Source organism: Ananas comosus, linkage group 19 (assembly GCF_001540865.1).
Source record: "Ananas comosus cultivar F153 linkage group 19, ASM154086v1, whole genome shotgun sequence".
NCBI lineage: Eukaryota > Viridiplantae > Streptophyta > Magnoliopsida > Poales > Bromeliaceae > Ananas > Ananas comosus.
In genome coordinates, this window is record NC_033639.1 from 4,949,004 (window position 1) to 4,971,078 (window position 22,075).

The 22,075-nt window shown below is 43.3% G+C and overlaps 2 protein-coding genes across 2 annotated transcripts; one reads left to right on the top strand and one right to left on the bottom strand.

Moving 5' to 3' along the window:
* Window positions 3,040-4,792, bottom strand: LOC109725260. The gene is made up of 3 exons (XM_020254368.1): window positions 4,706-4,792; window positions 3,873-4,187; window positions 3,040-3,446 (listed from the first exon to the last, which is right to left on the bottom strand). The coding sequence occupies exons 1-3, from the start codon at window positions 4,790-4,792 to the stop codon at window positions 3,324-3,326; spliced, it is 525 nt and encodes a 174-aa protein (XP_020109957.1). The 3' UTR covers window positions 3,040-3,323.
* Window positions 20,295-21,611, top strand: LOC109725263 (ethylene-responsive transcription factor 3-like). The gene has a single exon (XM_020254374.1). It carries the CDS (start codon window positions 20,295-20,297, stop codon window positions 20,961-20,963), a length of 669 nt encoding a protein of 222 aa, XP_020109963.1. The 3' UTR covers window positions 20,964-21,611.

Sequence of the window (22,075 nt, forward strand, 5' to 3'; positions counted from 1 at the left end):
AAGTGGGCGTTGTATTACGACGAAGCGACGAGGTCCTTTATGTCTAAGAAAGGATAAGTAATCCATGTTGGATAGCATATAGAATTAAATGAAAGCAATGAAATGATGTCCATGTTAATGGTAAATGCCAAGGTAGAAATGCATAATGATAAAATGCAAATTAGCTAAGGACAATGCATGATAATATAATGACTGAATTAACATGCTAAGTAGATCTAAGATATATATAGTTATAAATAATATCATATGATATAACTTTGAAATAAAATGACTATCATGGTATTGATACCGAGGCATCTCAATAGAAATGTTAGTGTTATTACAACCCCCACACACCACAAATCCGAAGCCAAAGGGCTCACCCCTAATGATATAATAAACATAAGTCAATTATAATTTAAATAGAATATGAAACCTAGTGGTCCATCCGAACATAGTTAACATAACAATAGGAGTTTTTATTAATTATATACACTAGTAGAGACATTGAACCTACGGCTTGTCGAGTATGAGTCGGTACACCACTAGGATGCCTAATAGGTCGGCCAGCTGGTTGGCATATGGGAACACTCCGACCTGTGGAAAAAGTAACACGACACCACCAGACAATCTTTGATAACTCTGTATCAGCTAGCGCGTAATGCGACGATTTCGACAGACACAGTAATCCAAAGGAAATAAGAGTGAGTGAACCGAAATAAAACCAGTACCGGAAGGCTTGAACCATTGACCCGTGGCGCTGTGCGACGATTGATCGCAAACAGAGAACACAAATGGTTAAACCAGTTCGTGGATTATAAACCGCACGAAACAGCGTCAGCTTGAGGCCTTGTGATGCAGGGCTGACAGAGTGCACCATCTTCGTTTCAGACACAGAGCCCGAGAACATGAGCCCAACATCAAGGGAATGACAGTGATTAACGAGGAACGTGTGCGACAGCTATCACCGCCACGCAATTGATATACATCACAGTGCCTAGCAGATGCCAGAACTCACATCCAGCGGAGGAGATTTGAGACTCACCGGAAGTCAGAGTAGGATTTACGCTTAATATAGGTTAATAAGACATTAAGCATAAGTGAAGGTACGGTCAAGGCTAGGATATAGAGAAACTATTAGGAAGCATAGTTGGACATTTGTCTGACTGGAGAGATTGCCATATAAGACTACATACACTGATAACAAGATAACATAGACTAAATGGTTGCTTAGGTTTTGAACTGCATATACAATCATCATGAATTGCACGTTGCGCAGGCATGTTAGTCGTGTTAGGGTTGCATAGTAAAATTATGATTTATCTACCTCTCATACGACTGGTTTGGACTAAACATGTATCTGCACGTGCCTCCGTTGGCCACCTTTTGGTCCGAGCCCTTTTCCCCTTAGGTGGCCCGTACCCTGGGACCATCGGAGTGTGGCTTTCTCACTCCCACCGTTGTTTTGGGTTTTACAGGTTCGCACGCTGAGCGGCAGCGGCCGGCGCGAGAAAAGGGCGGTAGCTCCAGTGAGATACACGCGCCCTACGCAGAGACCCAAGAGCTAGCAGCTACCCGTCCGACGGTGCGCTACGGGGATAGAAAATGAAAAGAACACGAATGTACTCAATTTGTAGATAAGGTTTTGTAAGTAACTAGATTGTATTCGGAGGAAAGCAAAAATGCAGAATTGTGATGTTAAACCAATGACATGTAATGTAGTGTTAAGTCAATATAGGAATCTGTTATGGTTGTTGAGGCACTTTCCTCTCTATGCCAGTCTGTTTTGTTGAGTACCTGTTCCTGCGTTGGGACCTTCTGTATTGTATTGGATTGCGATGCCCTTGAACGCCTACAGGGGAGCACTCTGTCCGGTGCAGTACAGGGGAAACCTGTCAGTTCGCGGCCTGTCGCGCCGGCGATCGGCAAAAAATGGCGGGTGGTCGCGGGTCGTGACACTCTCTTTCCTCTCTCTACACGTGAAGCCCCCTCTCTTTTTACCCTCTGGCAACCCACCTCCTCTCTCTCCCTCTTTTCTCTCTCTGACAACCCCCTCTCTCTCTCTCTCTCTCTAGTTCCCAAACCATTCTTCTTTTTTTCTTTTTTTCATTTTCTCCCTCCATCTCTCTTCCTCTTTTCCCTTCTCTATGGTGGTGGTCCGCGCCGACGCCTTTCAGGCCGCAGCGCTACTCGATCCCGAACGCGCCGACGCTTTCCAGGCCTTTCAGGCCGCACGATCTCTCTTCCTCTTTTCCCTTCTCTACGGTGGTGGTCCGCGCCGACGCCTTCCGAGCTGCAGCGCTACTCAATCTCGGATGCGCCGACGCCTTCCGCATGTTTATCATGTGTTTATAATGTGTAGTAGGAGAAAAACATATCTGTGTTTATAATGTGTACTTCAAAATTGTGTATGCTTATATTAAACTGCATCTCCCAATACTTGGCTGATCAACTTGTCCGGAATAAGATGACCGATCAGTTAGCTAGTCTACAACAGTTGGCCTGCATGCCAATCAGCCTTCATGATTTAGCATTTTCCAATTTCAGCTTAATGTTAATTACAATTATATTACAATCAAACTCAACCAAGGAAATGGGCTGCATCTTTTTTGGGGGCTGATTTACTATATAGATGATAATTTCAGTTAAAGAAGATTTTAAGGTCGCACTTCTAAGGGAGTAACAAATGAAGCATCTCTTCAAGAAATGTCTATCAGAGGTGAATTTGACCCCGCAAGTAGGTATTGGATCAAATTTATCCAATTGGGGGAGGAAGAACCAGCTTAAGTCTATCAGATCTAACCCAACCATCGATAGCTTGCAAAAGGTTGTCCAGTTTATTTCCAATTTCACACTTTCACACATTGATTCATTTATGCTTCCACAATGTCCAAACTGGCACTAACATAAGATGCCATAGTAGTCTAACAATTACCTAAATAACTGGGGTTGAAAACTACCTGACTATATCATCTATTTTTATCGAACAAAAACACTGAACAAGGAAGCATGAAACAGCAAAAAGAGATGATATAACGAAACAAAGGAGCTAGCAAAGAATACAGGAGGAAAAGAAAGATTTTGCATGAAGAACACAAAAAGTGAAAGTGCTCCCACATGAGTAGTTTCTGTTTCTTAGTCCACAGACGAGGACTATCTACAAGCAAAAGTCGAGGAGATGAGCTTCAATGATTCAGAACAAAAAATGGACCTCGAAATAACAAAATGAAAGCAAAGAAAATGGTGATCTAGAATTGTTATACATATCCAAAACAATAAGCACAAGAATGTTCAGCCATATTAGTAACTGTACAGACTTCATTAACTCTGCAAATACGAGGAGATTACATTCTTCTAGGTACTTGGTTTGCTGCATTTACATTCAACCTGGTAGTGACTTCACCACCCATAGCATTCAAGTATATTTGGGCATTTCTGCATAAAGGAGGTGGAACTACTCCAGAAAGCTGTGAAATAAATAAATCAATGAGCACATTACATAAAAGCAGCAGATAAAATTAACAAATAAAAGAATTGCCTCTTAAAGATAAATTGTGACAAGATCCTCAAGATCCTAGATGGATCCTTAAATAAAGTATAATGATTAAACACCAACAATGCACATATCTTAGATGGATGGATCCCCAAGATCCTATTTTGATGAGATTTTTTGAGAATACCCCAGATCAATTATGAGCTTTGTCAGAAACCAAACACTCTACTTCAAAGCATACTAATCCAAATGCAAATACCAATTTCTCATAAGCTTAAAAGGGAGAAATTTTACAAAATCAAGTGCTCAGGTCAAATTAATAAAGAATCAAATTTTGGTTTGACAATGACATATGCATAAACACAAAATCAGAAGTTCCCATAATAACCGAGACACTTACCTTCGAGATCTTCACGAGAACGGCACCGTCAGGGATCGAAGGTGCGGGAACCGCCGCAGTTGGAGAACTAAATCCTAAGATCGTTGCCCGAGATCGATCCGAGTAGCTCACGGGGCCGAGGGAGCGCGGCGCGTCTGGGAGCGATCCTGTAGCACGCGGGCCAGAAGGCGTCGATGCGAAGGGGCGCGTCCGAGAGCGATCCTGTAGCGCCGCGGGCCGGAAGGCGTCGGCGCGGAGGGGGCGTCCAGGATGAAAGGGAAAGAGGAAGAGAGATGAAGGGAGAAAAAGTAAAAGAAAAAAGAAAAAGATCTGGATCTGGTGGGGGAACCAGAGAGAGAGAGAGAGAGAAAAAAGAGAGAGAGAGAGGGTGGCTTGCCAGAGGGTAAAAAAAGAGGGGGCTTCACGTGTAGAGAGAGGAGAGAGAGGAATGGCGTTATTTGGCTGTCCGTCTAGTTCACCCCTTAAGTGCGCACGGATCTCGAGGCGAAGCCGATCCAACGGTGAAAAAAATGCCAAGCATAAGAGCTCATGTGCTTTTAAAAGCACAGGAGCTCTACTATATATGAATTAAACTCCTATGCTTTTAAAAGTACCAAATTATTGGTGTTTGTAGATTTTTAGCCATTATATTAAGAGATATGCGGTTAGGATGATGTGGGTCCCCTAGGGTTGAGTGGATTGTTGGTTGAATAGTATAATCTAATGGTTGAAAATGATCCGAGAAGTAGATCTAACGGTAAAAAACTTACAAGCACCAAATGCTTGGTACTTTTACAAACACCATAGCTGGTATATATATATATAAAAGCTATCTTGGTACATAACAGAAGTACCTCATAACAGAAGTACCTCTTGCGCAGATTTTGATGCTTGAGTTTCCTTTTTATCTCTTCATCTGTTCTTTTTGTTAGTCCTATCATGAATCTTTCCTAGTATTACACTACAAAATTTTCGTTAAATTTTATTTTTTTTATTATAGAAGTAAAGTTTGTAAATTTGATACTAAAATTATATATATATATATATATATATATATATAATAAAATTATAAAAAAATAATTTTTTATTATCTTATACTCGCTCAACAAGCAGTTAAACGAGTGACTCTCGACCCGATAATATTTATGGTTCACGATTCGACCGATTTAAAAGAAAAAAAATGAGAGTGTGAAGTGCTTCTTTCTTATTGTTATATGTGATTTGCACTCATTAGCGTGCTGTTTTGGTTGTGCTTCATTCTCAAGCTACTTATTTGTAACGTAATCAACCTATCTTGAATTGATTGTTGGAGAGGAGTTCGGGCAATACAAAATATTTTATTGAACTGATTATTGGGTACTGATTTAATTTTAATAAAGTTGATATATCTAATCATTTAATGATAGAGNATCGGCCTAATCGCTTGATCCTCTGTGGGCGCATATTTCGAGGGTCATAATCCGCAGCCGTCTCGCATCCCGACGATCTTCTCGAGGAGAATTATTGACCGGGTCAAGGGTCGAGACGTTCGGCACCCAACAATTTTTTGGCATGCCTAGTGGGACTTGCTTTTGAGGTAAATTTGCATTTTTATATATATAGTATGGCTGATGACAACGCCATGAATCTCCGTAATAGGGCCATTCACAGAAATTCTGGGAGTGAACAGCCCAGTAACTCAGAGAACGCTGTGGAGCGCCAAGCAGTTTTACCGGTTGAAGTTGAGACCAGTGGTCAATCTGGCCAACAGGAGCCTAGTTTGACCCAAGCACTTGGCCAAATGACTCGGGTCCTACAGACTTTGGACCAAAATAGTCACGCAAGTACCGCACGGCTGGATGCCGTTCTGGCCGCAATCACAGCCTCTAACGAGAACATAGCCCGAATAGGGCAGTTGTTAACTCGGAACGAACAGCCGATAGCAGGCCTTCAAGCGCCTGTGATAACGCCGGTGTTACAAAATCCAGGAACATCGGTAGTTGGTCAGCCCCAATACCAGGGGGCACAATATCAAGCGGCTTACAGACCGGTCGTTGGAAACACCGGTCAACAGCCGGAAGTGGCTTGGGGATTACCTCCACCCCCTCCAGTTGCAGCCTACCAGGCCCAAAACGTAGGGGCTAGGGGGCAGGCTCCGAATGCACAAGGGTTTAATCCCCTAGTACAGAATCTCGGGGTTCAACAACCACCGAATCCAGTGCCAACGCAAGTCCCCATACAGGGGATTAATAATGAGATATATGCGCAAATAGAAGAAGCGATCCGGAATACTTTCGGAGTAGACACAAGGCCGGCAATGCGGCCTGTATTCAGATCACCATATCCTGCTAATATAGATGTAGAACACCCATATCCGGCAAATTGGAAGATGCCGAAATTTGACAAATTTTCGGGAGATGAGACCGAAAATACGGTCGAACACGTCGCTCGATTTACAGCCCAATGCCGCGAAGCAGCGGCAGATCCTTTTTTAAAGTTAAGGTTATTCAATACTTCATTAACCAAGACAGCCTTCACTTGGTATACAAGTCTACCTGCTAATTCCGTTCAAGACTGGGATGAATTAGAGGGTAAATTTTATGAGCAGTTTTATAGAACCGAACCTGAGTGTCGGTTGCAGACTTGGCTCAATTTAGACAAAGAACAGGAGAATCGGTTGATGAATATTTAAACCGATTCAAGACGGCTCGAAGCCGATATTTTGTAAGGATGCCGGAATCAGAGTTTGCCAAAATGGCATTCAACGGCATGCATTTTAAAATCAAAGATCATTTTGAGGATAAGTTCTTCCCAAACCTGTTTGATTTGGGGATTCGAGTTGCTCAATACGAGCAATTTCGAAAAGGGAATAATGAGGATCGGCCTAGGTGGAGCTGAAACAAAGATTGGAATAAAGGGAAAGAAAAAAAATATCTCTTTCTTTGAAGAATCCTCGGCTCATGAAGAGCCGAATTCATATGAAGAGGCAGAAAATTCGGCTGATGAAGCCGAGATCTGTGCTGCCGAGAAGGTAAGAAATAGTCAACCATACAAATGTGCTTTGCTAAAACCTGCAAAGTCAAGAGAAGAAAAGCACAAATATCAGCATTTAGTTATTCATTTGACATCGCAAAGACCGATCTTATTTTCGATCGGTTGTTAAAAGATGGAGGCATTAAATTACAGGAAGGCCAAACTATACCTCCTGTAGAAGAATTGAAACGCAGAAGATACTGCAAATGGCACCATTCATGGAGCCATAAAACTAGTGAATGCACTGCCTTTAAGAGGCAAATTCAAAAAGAGATAAATGAGGGTCGGCTGATCTTTGCTGACCAAGACAACAAAGATATGGAAATTGATAAGAATCCTTTTCCATCACAGGCCAACGTCATAAACATGAAAAGGAAAGGAAAAGCGACTACGAAAAGGCAAATACAAGAAGAAATCGAGGAGGGTCGGCTCATATTGGCCGACCAAGAAAACGAAAATAAAATAATTAACAAAAATTCATTTTCGTTTCAGGTCAATATGGTGAATATTAAAGGGAAAGAAGTTTTGGACAAGGAGACCGCTGACAACTTGGCCCATGCCAAGAAACATCTTCAGCTATGCATCAGGTGCAAGGCCGAAATGACGAAGAAAGACTGGGAAGCCATCGTGAATGCCAAGAAAAGGGGGAACGAATGGAATGAGCTGATGGTGTTCCCTGAGGATTGGGATGACATTCCTGATGGCGAAGATCAAGAGGAGGAAGGCTCGGATGCAGCCTCTAATGATACGGAACCGGAAGTAGATTCGGTTCAATGCAAGAAAGATATTCTCATGCAGAAGATTCTGCATGATTACTACAACAACAGGCATGGAGAACGTCATGGCCGATGGGACTACCAGGATAGACCATTCGGCTCCAAGCAAAGGTTCCCTGGATATCGGCCACACTGGCAACAGCAAGCCAGGCCGAGACCAGAACCAGAATTTGAAGGAATGACCGAGGGGGACATAGAATTCCTCGGTCAGAGACTAGTCAACAAACTCGGCATTCAGCCTTGGCCGAGACCATGGGAAAGAAGAGAAATTCTAAAAAATCATTTAAGAACAGTAAAAGTACCAGCAAACGTGCCAGTGGATGAGTGGCACGAAGTCGAAGTTAAACCATCGGCCAGATGGTAGGGGCCGATGTTAACAAAAATCCAAAAGCGTCGACAGCAGAGGATGCAAGCCGAGGCACGTCAACATTATGAAGAGGTGAAAGGGATGAGGCTCAACGTATGAAGACGCCCGGATGAGCAGCCACACCTTTTTTGTCCGATGAGGAATGACCATGAGGCAGGCGGCTCATCGCCTGCCCTACAGTTGAAGTCAAGAATAGAACGGCCAACTGAGGCCGAGTTAGAAGAGAAAATGACCAGGAGGGAGTTGGAGGATAAAATAGCTTCCCTCGCGACGATGATCAAGAGAGAAAGGTGGCCTCCTAAAGAGAGGGAGGTCCGCATGGAGAGCAACTCCTCAGCCGAAACGGCTAAGGAGTCAGAAGAGAAGAAACAGAGAATCAAAGGAAAATCGGCTGACGAATCACCGGCCGAGGTGAATATGGTGTACGCTCTGCCTCAATCCTTCAAAGCAGAGCTTGTGGAGTACGAGGAATTCAGAGAAGAAGAAGAGAATGGGCTTACAGTAGCCCAGTTGCAGCTAGAGGATGTTCGACAGGCCGATGCAGTGGTTTTTGAGAAACCATCGGCCATGCAGGTGAGGTTCATAAGGCCTCTGTTTATAAAAGCTTTAATAGAAGGTCGGCTGGTAGGCCGAGTTATGATAGACGGCGGTGCTATGGTCAATGTGATGCCCACTTCTTTTTTCAAGAAGTTGGGCAAAGACGAAGATGAATTAAAGCCCATCGATTCAATCATGACCGATTTTACAGGAAACGGTCAACAAGCTCGAGGGGTGCTCACCACCGAACTCACGGTGGGTTCAAAAACTTTAAAAACGGCGTTCTTCGTAGTGGATGCAGACAGCCACTACAACTTGCTATTGGGAAGAGATTGGATACACTCAAATGAGTGTGTACCCTCTACACTCCACGAAAAATTGTTCCAATGGATAGGAGACAAGGTAGAAGAAGTCCGGGCCGAAGGATGGCCTCAAATGCTAGATGTCAACACGGAAGACATCGGCCACATCAATTGGGCCGATGCTGATCCAGATCAGATTTCATTCGTAAAAGTAACGGAAGAGGGGATTCAATTAATTCTCTCAAAAGATATCAACACTATGTGGCTAATGAAGAGCCACCTAGATGGTTAAAATGGAGTCCCAAAAATCGGGAATAGAGGCTTGGCACAAGCCTCAACAAGATGAGCCGATCAACAAGATCGGCTATGAGGATGATTCGGCTTCCAAAGCCGATGTGTTAGTACCTGATAATTCGGCCAATAAGGCCGAGGAAGTCATAAAAGACTCGGTTCATAAAGCTAAGAATGAAGGTCAAGTGAAATCGGCCATGAAGACCGACAAATCATATGAGATGAATAGGCAAACAGCGAGAATGGAGCTAGAAGAATCGCCTATTAAAGCCGACGAGAAAAAGCTAGAGACCCAGGACTTGTTGATAGAGTAAATCTAGGGTCTTGTAAAGACAACAAGCCAACGTTTATAAGTTCCAAGCTGTCGGCTCAACAACAGGAAGAATTGAAGAAGCTGTTAAAGGAGTACAAGGATTGCTTCGCCTGGAGCTATGAAGAAATGCCAGGTTTAAGCCGAGAGATTGTAGAGCATCGGCTGCCTATAAAAAAAGGGTTTAAACCTTTTAAACAACCGGCTCGTAGGTTTGAGCCGAGTATTGTACTACAAATTAAAAATGAAATTGAAAATCTTTTAAAGGTCGGATTTATTAGAGCGGCCCGTTATGTTGATTAGGTGTCTAATATAGTTCCAGTACGTAAAAAGAATGGCAAACTTAGAGTTTGTATCGATTTTAGAAACTTGAATTTAGCTATACCTAAAGACGAATATCCAATGCCAATAGCCGATATGGTAGTAGATTCGGCTGCTGGTAATGAAATTTTGTCCTTTATGGATGGACATGCTGGTTATAATCAAATTTATATTGCTAAAGAAGATGTGGCTAAAACGGCTTTTAGATGCCCCGGTTCAATTGGAACCTTTGAATGGGTTGTTATGTCGTTCGGCTTAAAGAATGCCGTAGCTACTTACCAAAGAGCCATGAATTTTATTTTTCATGATTTAATCGGCAAAATGTTGGAAGTATATATCGATGATATAGTTATCAAATCCAAGTCACAAGCCGAACATTGGATCGATTTAAAGCTCGCTTTTGAGAGAATGAGAAAATATAATTTAAAATTGAACCCTTTGAAATGCGCCTTTGGAGTTTCTGCAGGAAATTTCTTGGGATTTTTGGTGCATAAGAAAGGGATTGAAATTGATAAAAATAAAGCGAGAGCAATATTAGAGTTACCGCCACCCAAGTGCAAAAAGAAACTACAGAGTTTGTTGGGGAAGATTAATTATCTTCGGCGGTTTATATCTAATTTAGCCGGAAGAATCGGGGTTTTTACTCCGTTACTTCGGCTGAAAGATAAAGAAGAATTCGTTTGGGCAGAGGAACAGCAAGANTTACTTCGGCTGAAAGATAAAGAAGAATTCGTTTGGGCAGAGGAACAGCAAGAGGCATTAGAAAATATAAAAAGATATTTATCAAATCCTCCAGTACTGGTACCTCCAAAGCCGAATCAGCCGATGAAGTTATATATATCGGCTACAGATGAAAATTTGGGATGTTTGCTGGCTCAAGAAAATGAAAAGAAGGAAGAACAGGCCATTTATTGCCTAAGCCGACGTCTGTTAGATACCGAAAAACGGTACTCAGCTATAGAAAAATTATGTTTGGCTTTATATTATTCATGCACAAAATTGAGATATTACATTTTATCAGCTGAAGTATCGGTAATATGCAAGACCGATTTGATAAAATATATGTTATCCAAACCAGTGCTACGAGGACGTATTGGGAAATGGATATTAGCTTTATCTGAGTTTTCCCTTAATTATGTTCCTGCCAAAGCTATCAAAGGCCAAGCTATAGCTGATTTTTTGGCCGATCACCCATGTGCAGAAATCGAGGAGCCGAAACAGAATGTAATCGGCTCTCAACCTTGGGTGTTGTACTTTGATGGTTCAAAACAACTGAATCTGCAGGAGCAGGAGTAGTGATACAGTCTCCTGAAGGTCATGTTTGTCAATTTGCATTTGAATTAGATTTCGGTTGCTCTAACAACCAAGCCGAATATGAAGTCTTGATAATCGGCCTTGAAATATTGCAAGAATTAAAAACAAAGTCAGTCAAAGTCATCGGTGATTCACAGTTAATATTCAAACAGGTTAACGGGGAATACCGATGTGAGAATCCGAATTTACAAAATTACTTGAGGAAGACATTAGAATTATTATGCAATTTCGGAGAAGTCGATTTCAAACATTTGGGCAGACAGGAAAACGAAAAGGCAAACGAATTGGCCCAATCGGCTTCAGGATACAAAGAGCCGAAGTCAGAGTCAATAGTAATACAGAGGAGATTGCTACCTTCGGTTCATATACGAGAACCGATCATAGCTCCTGTAGAAGTAAAAGATGATTGGAGGAAGTCGTTGATCAAATATTTGGAGGATCCTAATATCAGGGTCGATTATAATATTCGAAGAAGAGCTCTCGGCTACTGTTTGCTAGATGGTCAACTATACAAAAGAACAGCCGAAGAAGTTCTATTGAAATGTTTAGGGCCGGAAGAAGCTCTACTAGTAATGGGAGAAACACATGAGGGAATATGTGGAACCCATCTGGCAGGAAAAAAGTTAAGATGGACAATTCGGCACCTAGGATATTATTGGCCGACTAGGCATCAAGACTGCATAGAGTATGCTAAAGGTTGCCAAGAATGTCAATTTCATGGTTCAATACAGAGGGTTCCTGCCTCTGAGATGTACGCCATAATTAAACCATGGCCTTTCCGAGGATGGGCCATGGATTTAATCGGAGAAATTCAGCCGAATTCCTCGGCTGGTCACAAGTTTCTGATAGTAGCCATCAATTATTTTACTAAATGAGTGGAAGCCAGACTTACTCGATTGGTCACTCAAAAGAAAATTATTGATTTTGTTGAAGATCAGATAATTCATCGGTTTGGAATTCCTGAGACCGTCACAACCGACCAAGGGACAATGTTCACGGGGGGACAGTTTGTTCGGTTCATCGAGTCTCGAAAGAAAAAGCTGCTGCATTCATCTCCTTATTATGCTCAAGCGAATGGGCAGGTAGAAGCAGCAAATAAGATAATTATCAACCTTATGAAGCGACATATTGGAAAGTACCCGAGAAAGTGGAATGAAAAACTTTACGAAGTATTATGGGCATGCCGAACCTCAATAAAAACGGCAACAGGGATGACACCATTCCAATTAGTTTATGGCCATGAGGCCGTAATTCCAGCTGAGATAACAGTTCCTTCTTTAAGAATAGAGAAACAAAAAGACCTCTCGGCTAATGAATATATTGATCTAATGAAAGATCAAGCAGAGGAGATAATAGATACTCGGTTGATAGCTTTAGACAATATACAAGCATACCAAAGCCGAGTACGTAATGCATATAATAAGAAAGTTCGACTGAAGGCGTTTGTTGTCGGTGATTTAGTACTTCGGCTGATTTTTTCAATCGGTCAAAAAGACCGAACGTATGGGAAGTGGTCCCCAAATTGGGAAGGACCATTCCAGATTAGCCGAATCACAAGAGGAAATGTATATTTTTTGCAAAACAGAGATAAGTCAGAAAGTGAAAAACCAATCAACGAAAAATATTTAAAGAAATATTACCCATCCATGTGGGAGCACAATTAAAATCAGAGTTAGAATATTACAAGCCGAATCAGGACAATAAGTCTTTGAGTTGATTCCATTCGGTTATGAGATTGGCTTGGGCGGTCTCAGCAGCTTTCCTTCGGCGCTTCATCCAAATGATGGACTTTGTAAAGTTGAGAAAGCTCCTCTTTAAGCCTTATCCCTTCTTCCTTTTTGGACTTCAGTAAATCTTTTAGTTGAAGTCGGCGCTCAGAGGTTTGTGCAAGAGTAGATTCGGCGGCGGCTAATTCTTCTTTAAGAGAAGAAATCTGTTGTTGTAAAGCCGATTCTTGATCAGCCAATTCCTTATCCTCTTGATGCACTTAGGCGGAGCTGCTATATCAGGGATATTCTTTTTAAAATGATCAACACGATGAAAATGTTGATCTAAAGCTACAAGTTCGGCGCCCAAAGATCGCTGCCGAGCCAGAAAAGATGAAAGTTGAAGTGATAAGGTTGCTACAAAACATTTTATGCCGGGAGTAATATCTGATTGATCGGCCAAATCAAGTAAAAGGGCATATAGCCGATCAAATCATTCTGGATTCTGAGCTAAACCAGGAATACCAATGCTATAGATTTTAAGGAATTCATCGAACTTATTCTGCGTGTCCGATGAAATGGTAATGGTCGAAGAATCATCCCCTTCATTGGAGCTGGGACTTGAAATCAAAAAAGAATGAAGAATCGCAGATAAAGAATCATCAGCAATAGGGGAAGCAACTCCCTGGGGCGAGCGGGGAGGAATAGTGCTGGTGTCTTCGGAAATTCGCCCCAGAGGTATGTTTATCTGTTTATCCCCTGTAGTTGATGTCGGGGCAGGAGCAGAAAGAGGTGATGCAACCTCACTGGGTAACGGTGTCGTGCTCGCCGTTTCAACAGATTTCTTCTTCTTTTCCATCCCTTTCTTTTTCTCGAGACGGGCTTGTCACGCCCCGGGACCCAGCGGAAGCCCGCCCGGCACGTGCTCAGACCCGCCATACGTCTAAAACATATAAGGCGTCTAAATACAACAATAATAAAGGCAATAATAAAAGACATCTAGGAGTATCAGAGCATAATAAATGTCTAAATGCTACAACAAGGGATAAGGATAAAACTGTAAATTCACTAAATAAGACATAAAGTGATACAAGGAAAACCCAGATACAAGTGCTATAGGTAGATACATAGGTGGTCTCTATACATGGATACAAAAACCTCTCACTCTCTCAACTACAAAAAGAAAGAGTAAACCACCTAAGCAAAATACCGCTCCTCACTAGCTAGCTAAGTAATCTCCTTGCCGCGATCCCGTGCCTCCGCCGGTGCCGAAGGCTCTGAAAAGTAAACCATAAAACAGGGGCATGAGAACTATAAAATAATAGTCCCCAGTGGGCAATTACTGACTTCAGTGAATGCACCACAAGGCCCAAAGCTACTAAGGATGTCAGTGACTATAAAAGTAGAAAAGCGAAAGGGAAGTAAAAATGTAACTTACTACAATATGATATCTCTACTTAGCATAAATAGTATAAGTAGGAAAGCAACTATGCATGAAGTAAAAGTCTCCAACTATCATAATGTTCACAATGCGAAATTGTTAAGTTCCGTTGTTTACTATTCTAGTCAATGTCCAAGTAATACTCTAAGTCATCATCTGTCCACATGTCATAGTGAATACTCAAGTCAAATCTGAAGAGACCCGCCCGAAGGCTGTCTAGTGCCCTCTGAGACCCCACCCGTAGGCTCCTAGCCGTCCTAGAGCCTGATGGCCCCGTGGTAGTCATCCACCCACCCCTAAGAGATGAGCCTGGCCCACGCAATCCACTTCGCGCCCCCCCAATTCCGCACGCGAATGTATGAATCGCGGATGGCTATCTCCGGAGGCCGCTGTAGGAGCGGACCACTCACAACGCACGGCGAATGAGCATAATGGCAAGTAGTCAGAACGATCTGTCAACAAAAGTCCCAAGTCCCATTCATGTAATAACCATGGAATGTCAAATATCTCAACGGCCTTATCCTAATGTTATCATTTCTAACATGGAATGTAGCGGATAATTCAGTGGCCTATCAATATGTCTCTAATGTTGCATTTCATAAGTTTACTAGTTTCAAAGTGTGCCCCTTTATGCACGAGCCTTATTCTCTAATGTCAAGATTATGGCAACTAAAGTGCCAAAATGTACATATTCGAAGTCAATAATGCCTCATAGATGATGTATTTTCCACTTTGCAAGTGATAAACCTTTTTCCGAGTGCCATGTCATTCTACTCATATACTGCTCTAGCTAGTAATTAGTAGAAATTTTCATAATACAGCAAGCATCATTTTAAGTGCTCTAAAATTCATAATAAATTTCATTTTAGTATAGAAACTGGAATTAAAAATATTTATTATCATACAAGTAGGAAAGGACATCGGGGCATTTCGCCCCATTTTCACTGAAGCCAAACGCCAACGATGACAACTAAAACATCGTCGGTTCCAACGAGGTGTCCTCTAGTCTCCTAATACCCTAAGGAGTGAAACTGAAGAGTTACGTACCATCGGGGTGAAACATCCAAGGTTAAACCATAACTCAACGTACAAGAAAAGGGGCAAAACTCACCTTGTAGGTGAAATCTTCTCTCAATCTCCCAATGAGAGTGAAAACCGCTTCAAGAAATCCAACCTCACATGGAAGCCTCTAATCCACCCAAACTAGCTCCAAAGAGCCCTAGATTCAAAATGCCCAATTTAAGCCCTAAAACCTCATTCTATGGTTTCATCACAAAGAAGCCAATAAAAGTCTAATTTAGAGGAAGAGGATGAGCTACTAACCTTTAAGAAGCCTCAAACAAGGTTCAAAATCCTCCAAGAGTGGAGATCTCCCTCTCCCCAAGCTCCAAGATCAAGCTCCAATGGTGGAAAAGCTTCCAATACGCAAAAGAAGCAAAAAGGAAGGTTTAATCCACCAAAATCCAAGCTAAAAAGGGATGAAATCCAAAGAGATGGTGAGGAGGGGTGCCCTACCTTCTCCTCCCTGTGATCTGAGCTCAAGAGGTGCCCTAAGGGGCGTGGGTGCTAAATAGATAGGCTACAAACGCGAAAAACCCCCTGTAGTTCGGACTGCACGAAAACTGCCTCCTTGTACCGGTACACGGGCTCTTGTACCGGTACAAGGCCGACGAAATTGCAAACCGGAGGCTCGGGTTGCTTGGTCTGCGGCTCTGTACCGGTACAAGCCTGATGGCTGTACCGGTACAACCATCAACCTTGTACCGGTACAAGGCCAGTCTTGTTCCGGTACAAGCTCTGCTGCAGGCTACCCGAGAGCTGACCAAGGTCCAATCTTTTTGGGCTTTTGGCACCAGCTTAAAACCACAATTCTCGGGATGCGAGCCATAGGTCGGAACACTGTCTACGACCTTCCAGAAAGTCTGAAAAAGCTCGACACACTGATCAAACACTCGAACCTCGCAATTTGCAAAGGTCCAGTGTGTTACAGGGCTTCCCTGCGAAGCTGCCGTTCCATCTGCATCTTCGAATAATGAGCAAAAGGGGCTCGTTCAGGAGAAGACTGTAGTTTAAAAGAGAATAATAAATAATTAAGAAATGTTCTTTTCGTACAACTAATTAATTTGGCTCACCCCGATATCAATTGTTTCGGGTGGAACAGAGGTAGCCAAAGAGGGTGTAGTAGCTTCTTTCGATGGAATGCCAGCCGAAGGAACATCTTCGGCTCTGTCTTTAGAAACATCAGCCGAAGGGGTATTTTCGGCTCGTTGGAATTTTCTTTTTGCAACTGATTTACGCCGTTTCGAAATCGGCGGAGAAATAACTTGTACAGTCTCAGTCGGTCTCTTATTTGAAGTTGGAACCGATAAAGGAGTGGGCATAGACTGACAATGGAAATAAAATGAGTATTACAAACATCAAAGTAGAAAGAACAGAAGAGGATCAGATTAGAAAACATTATAGAAGAAGGAGGTGGAGTTTCAGCAGCCTCTTCTGCCTTTTCCGATTTTTCGTCTGATATGGATGGCTCGGCAGGGCCCTCCGATTGAGTCTTACTTGGGAAAGGAGCTACAAATTAAAAAAAAAAAAAGAGAGAAGAAATGAGTAGCAGTAATTATAAGCATGAAGTCATTTTCAAAAGGAATATCGTACTAAGAGGATGACGAGTCTTGCGATGTGCACTCGAGATAATGGGAGCAAAGGTTTTCTTGAGGAAGATATCCCAATTTACAGCATAGCGAAAACCTAATATTCCGATATGATTGGTCCTGAAGCTGACCAATTTGAAAAATCGCCGCAGATGGTTTCCTATAGCCGAAATCTGATCGGCGTCGGCTATGCTTTTGGTAGGCGGGCGATGAGTGGCAGTATTAGACGTGAAAAATTCGGCCGGAGCAGGAATGGCCTGTGTAAAACCAAATTGGCGCGCCACAAACTGTGGAGAGTAAACCTCGGTACTGGGTAATAACTTCGAGCATGATTTCAAGCCGATGTGCAAGTCCCGAGGAGCTAAAAAAGAATACCAAACATCAGAATACTCGCCAGCACGAGAAGAGGCGAGTTCACCCTGAAGTGATTCATATCTGGCCAAAAACCAAGGGGGGCCAGTGACTCGATCAGCAAAAGGAGACCAATAGATAAGAAAGTGAGGGCTTGAATCATAAAAAATAGAAAAATAAGTGAGGAAGTCCAGAGGTTGCCCAGGTGTAAATGGTGGAGGACAGCCGAGAGCAAGTCCATAGGAGTCAAAGCGAGCAGCCGAGCTCAAATCTAAGGGTTCTCGGCACAACCTACTGAAATAAATTTGTAAAAACATCTGCAAAAACCAAAAAACGGCGCAACCCGAGCTAATGGTGACATCATTGTCATTGGGTGACGGCCTAATAGAGTCAAAAATTTCTCTGTAAACAAAAGTGAGAAAATAGGGCCCCAAGGCCAATTTATCGTCGTTAGATAAACCAACGGCGATAGAAACAAAATCTCGGTTAATTTTCTGCGAACGAGTGCAGAAAAGATTATGACATAACCAATACAGAAGGAATGCCGTATGTTCCTTCTTAGTGACCGAAGCAGGAGATTCACCTGCAAATTTACGAAGAAATTTGGAGTAAGCCAAATCATTGAGATCAAGATTGGCCTCAAAATCGGATACACCATCAGGGTTATAAGCCATGGAAAGGGTGATACCATGAGGGCGTAGGCCAACAATGGCGGCGACATCAAAAAGAGTTGGGGTGAGAGGGCTGCCTCTAAAAAGAAAAATGTTAGAAACAGGGGACCAGAAACAAAGGGCGGAAGCCAAAAGAAGGAAATCGGCTGAAGGAGGTTTTCGGGATAGCTGGATGGCTTCATAGGCTAGTTTCTCGCCATAAATCGCTGTGAGTAGCTTGTACACGATCCAACCAAGCCAAATAGGCTTCTGAGGTACTAGGCCAAGTTCGAAGACTTCTTCCTGTCGAAGCCGAAGGATACCATGAATGAAGATGAATATTTTCAACCATCAAAGGAAGACCTTCATTAGAAAACGGGAAATCATCGGCAGACGGGTCTGCGGTAAATGAGGGACCCAAGATAAACCTGGCAGGGTCTGAATCAAGATATGGCCTAAGCAGAGTATAGTCCAATGAAGGACGAGTAGGCAATGGCGGAAGAGGCGCCATTCTTCGAAGCAAAAGAAAATAAAGAAGATGCCTGGAAAACGAAGAAGAAATAAAAGAGACAAAAGGTAAAAGCTTGGGAATAGAAGAGACAAAAACGTAAAAGCTTGGAGAAGAAGAAAGGCCGTAGAATCGAACCGTCACATCGAAGCGAGTTTCGAGGTCGGCTTTAATGATGATTAAACGGCGGTAATTAAGATGACCTAATTAATGTCGCGTATGAGACAAAAACAGAGAATGTGATCAAGGCCGTAAAAGAGAGAATCAGCGGCCAAAATTAAATCGTACAAAAGATTGTGCTACGGATTGTTGCAGATTATGTCAGAGAATTTGAATTCGATTGGACCGAGAAATACGCCTCGGATCAAGCCCGCTTTCGGCAACAGAAAATTGTTTGAGACGAAAAAGTAACGCCAGCTACCGAAGCATCACTTCGAAAACTGGCGAGGGGGCAATTGTTGAGCCAGTTAGGCGCGAACAGCTGGCATACCGGGTCCATATCCGTAAGACGGCTAAAACGGTAGACCTAGAGTACACCGGACACATACAAGCCGCACTGGACCGAGGAGTTATAACAACCGCAAGCAGTTACGAGCGGTTCCGATCGGCCGAAGGTGGTCCTACAAATCAGGAGATACTGGCTGATCGTGCAAGAGCAATAACTGACGCAAAGGCGGTTCTATAAATAGGCATACGATACCCCAAAAAGGGGTCTTCGCCCCTGCGCACAAAAAATCACCTTTATTTTTCTGCATCTTTCTATTCTCGCATTTACTGCTTTTCTTAGAAGTAGTTCCTGTAATTTTCCATACTCGGAGTCTGTCTGCCCTACGGGCATCACTCCCCTGTTCCCATACTTTGAGTCTGTCTGCCCTACGGGCATCACTCCCCTGCTTGTGTACTTTTTTCTTTTGCTATTCAATAGAAAATCATCATCGGCTCTTCCTGCCGATCAGATCACAAGTTATTTGGCCATTCGGCTCGTTTCTTAGTCGAATTTTGGGCTTCCCCTCTCCATTCAGCTCATCCTGCCGAAGCGAATTTACTACGGAGGTTTTCGAACCCGGCTGATTCGATCCCTTATCGGCCTAATCGCTTGATCCTCTGTGGGCGCATATTTCGAGGGTCATAATCCGCAGCCGTCTCGCATCCCGATGATCTTCTCGAGGAGAATTATTGACCGGGTCAAGGGTCGGGACGTTCGGCACCCAACAATATGTAATTATCTCTTAGATATTTAAAGTTGAGAAATTTTATTTGTACACTCTAAAACGGAATGTAGACTGTACAACCCGTATCCTAAGTTGACAAAAACCTAACAAATCGTTTTTAGTATAAATGAAAAATAGGAATATATAAAATATTTAAGAAAATTTGAGAGATATATAAGTAATTATCTCTAAAATATTTAAAGTTAGAAAAATTCTATTTATACACCCAAAAATAATTTTTAGTAAAAGTAAAAAAAAATATTGATGTGATAAGTGAAAAATTAATGGTTTTTAAATGGATTGCATGCCAGATGTACCAATCAACGGCTGACGGATCGGCCAGTTTTAATCCGACGGTGTCCTGAGCACCGATTTGGAACGCGTAGCACACGTGAGAAAACTCTCGTTTGTGGGAAGGGAAAGTGGCTGGCGGTAGGCGAAAGTTATCAAATCGATCGATTTGTTGAAGCGATCGCACGCCATTAACAACAAGTTTCAAAATAATAATAATAATAATAATAATAACAATAAAAGTATAATATAAAATAAAAAAAAATCACAGCCCAAACCCTAAGAGAGAGAAAGAGAGAAAGAAAGGACCCCTTCCTTTCCCCCTCTCTCCTCTCTCTCTCTATCTCTCTCCCCATCTCGCGATCTCGATCTCGATCTCTCGATCGATCTCGTTCGCGATCGGGGCGATGCGGAAGGGAAGGCCAGCCGCCGCCGCCGAACGGCGGTCCGGACAGCGGGGCGGCGCGGGGCGGAGACGGAGGCCGGTTCCGCGGCGTGCGGCGCGGCCGTGGGGCCGCTTTGCGCGGAAATCCGCACCCGGCGCGCAAGGCGCGCGTGTGGCTGCGCACCTCGACTCCGCGAGGAGCCCGCGCGCGCTACGACGCCGCCGCCCCGCGCCCTTCCGCGCCCCAAGGCCAAGACCACTTCCCACACTCCGCCTCCTCCCACCACCGACAACAACACAACGCGCCTCTCCCGCCTCCCCTCTCCGCCGCCGCCCTCCTTCTCCTTCCCCTTCCCCACCACCACCACATTCGCCGCCGCTCCACCGGCCCGCCACCAGCAGCCTCAGCTCCACCGTCGAGTCTTCAGCGGCCCCGCGCCCGCCGCCGCCGCCGCGGCGGCGGCCCGGCACCCCCCCCGCCTCCGCCGCCGCCGCCGCCTTTGATCAGGACGACCTCCGCAGCGACTGCGGATCCTCCTCCTCCGTCGTCGACGACGACGGTGGCGATGTCGCCTCCGCCTACCGGATCCACCCTTCCCCCTCCCCTTGCCCCCCGCTCTCTTTCGATCTCAACGCCGTCCCCCTCCCCGACGACGACGACGACTCCCCCATCACCGCGCTCCGCCTCTGATGCTGACGCAAGGGAAGGGAAGCAATAATGGTTCCTTTTCTTATCACTCCCTCTCTCTCTCTCTCTCTCTCTCTCTCTCTCTCTACCCTTTAGTTTTGGGATCTCTCCTATATGCTGTTGATTCGGAATATATGAAAGAAAGATAATTGTTGGAGTGCATATTGGGTTGGGCTTGTGTGAGAATTATAAGGGTTCGGACCGGATCTTGTGGGATCTGGTGGGGTTTCTCTGGTCTCAGTGTGTTGTACAAAATGAAAATCTATCTAATTTGATGAGCGAGCAAAATGAAGCTAAAAATAACTAACGTTGGCTCCTAAATGCTGGATTTCTCTTGGTGATTACCAAATTTTGTTTATTCATGTTGCATTTTTGGGAAGAATCTTTGATTCTTTAGGAAATAGATGTATGCTGGTATATTCGCTTAAGGGGAGTTGACGGAAAGTATTAGGGAGCTTCGTAAGAGCAGGTTCATATCCTCCATCAATTTGATGTTCGAGGTTGTCGTTTAGGCTTTTTCCCTGGTAGTTTGTTTTTGAAGGTGATGTAAAAGTTTAACCGAGAATCTGAATTGCCAGAAACAGGAAGTATTTGGATATTGTAAGTTTGTTGTCATATTTGTTAGTTAACTTGCACACTTTATGGCTTTCAGATTTTTTGGAAGGCTTTTGAGCCGCGTGTGATATTTCTTTACATCTAAAGGGAATAAGGATCTCTGATGCAAGAAACTTTTAATTTATAAGGAATGCTTATCAAAAGAAGAAGAATCACGTGTGGGTCATAATTTAGAAGTTTGTGATATTGGCTCAATTTCCTTACACTGTACTTTTGGGTAAGGAAAAAAATCTTCTATATTTTCTCTTCTTTACCAGGCCTCTAGGCTCTAGCTTGGAGAGTTGATTGCGTTTCATTCGTACTACTTATTCGCGAAAAACTGGTGCATGCATGTGTATATGCAATCGCATATGAAGTGGTCACTTGTTATGATCTACGTGCTACATACGGAGCAATTCAAGTAAGAACATACTCTGATGCAATTTAGATAGGCTTAAGTAGCTTTAGTGTAATATCTTAATGAATAGGTACTCAAATACTTGGAAATCTAACTTTATATA

What these genes read in the sequence shown, in the direction of transcription:
- LOC109725260 (XM_020254368.1), bottom strand. Translation starts at nt 4,792, where the DNA reads ATGATAGGACTAACAAAAAGAACAGATGAAGAGATAAAAAGGAAACTC. An exon ending in AGAGGTACTTCTGTTATGAG is followed by an intron (nt 4,188 to 4,705) that starts GTACTTCTGTTA and finishes TTCCCCCACCAG; the next exon opens with ATCCAGATCTTTTTCTTTTT. An exon ending in TTCTCGTGAAGATCTCGAAG is followed by an intron (nt 3,447 to 3,872) that starts GTAAGTGTCTCG and finishes TTTATTTCACAG; the next exon opens with CTTTCTGGAGTAGTTCCACC.
- LOC109725263 (XM_020254374.1), top strand. Translation starts at nt 20,295, where the DNA reads ATGCGGAAGGGAAGGCCAGCCGCCGCCGCCGAACGGCGGTCCGGACAG.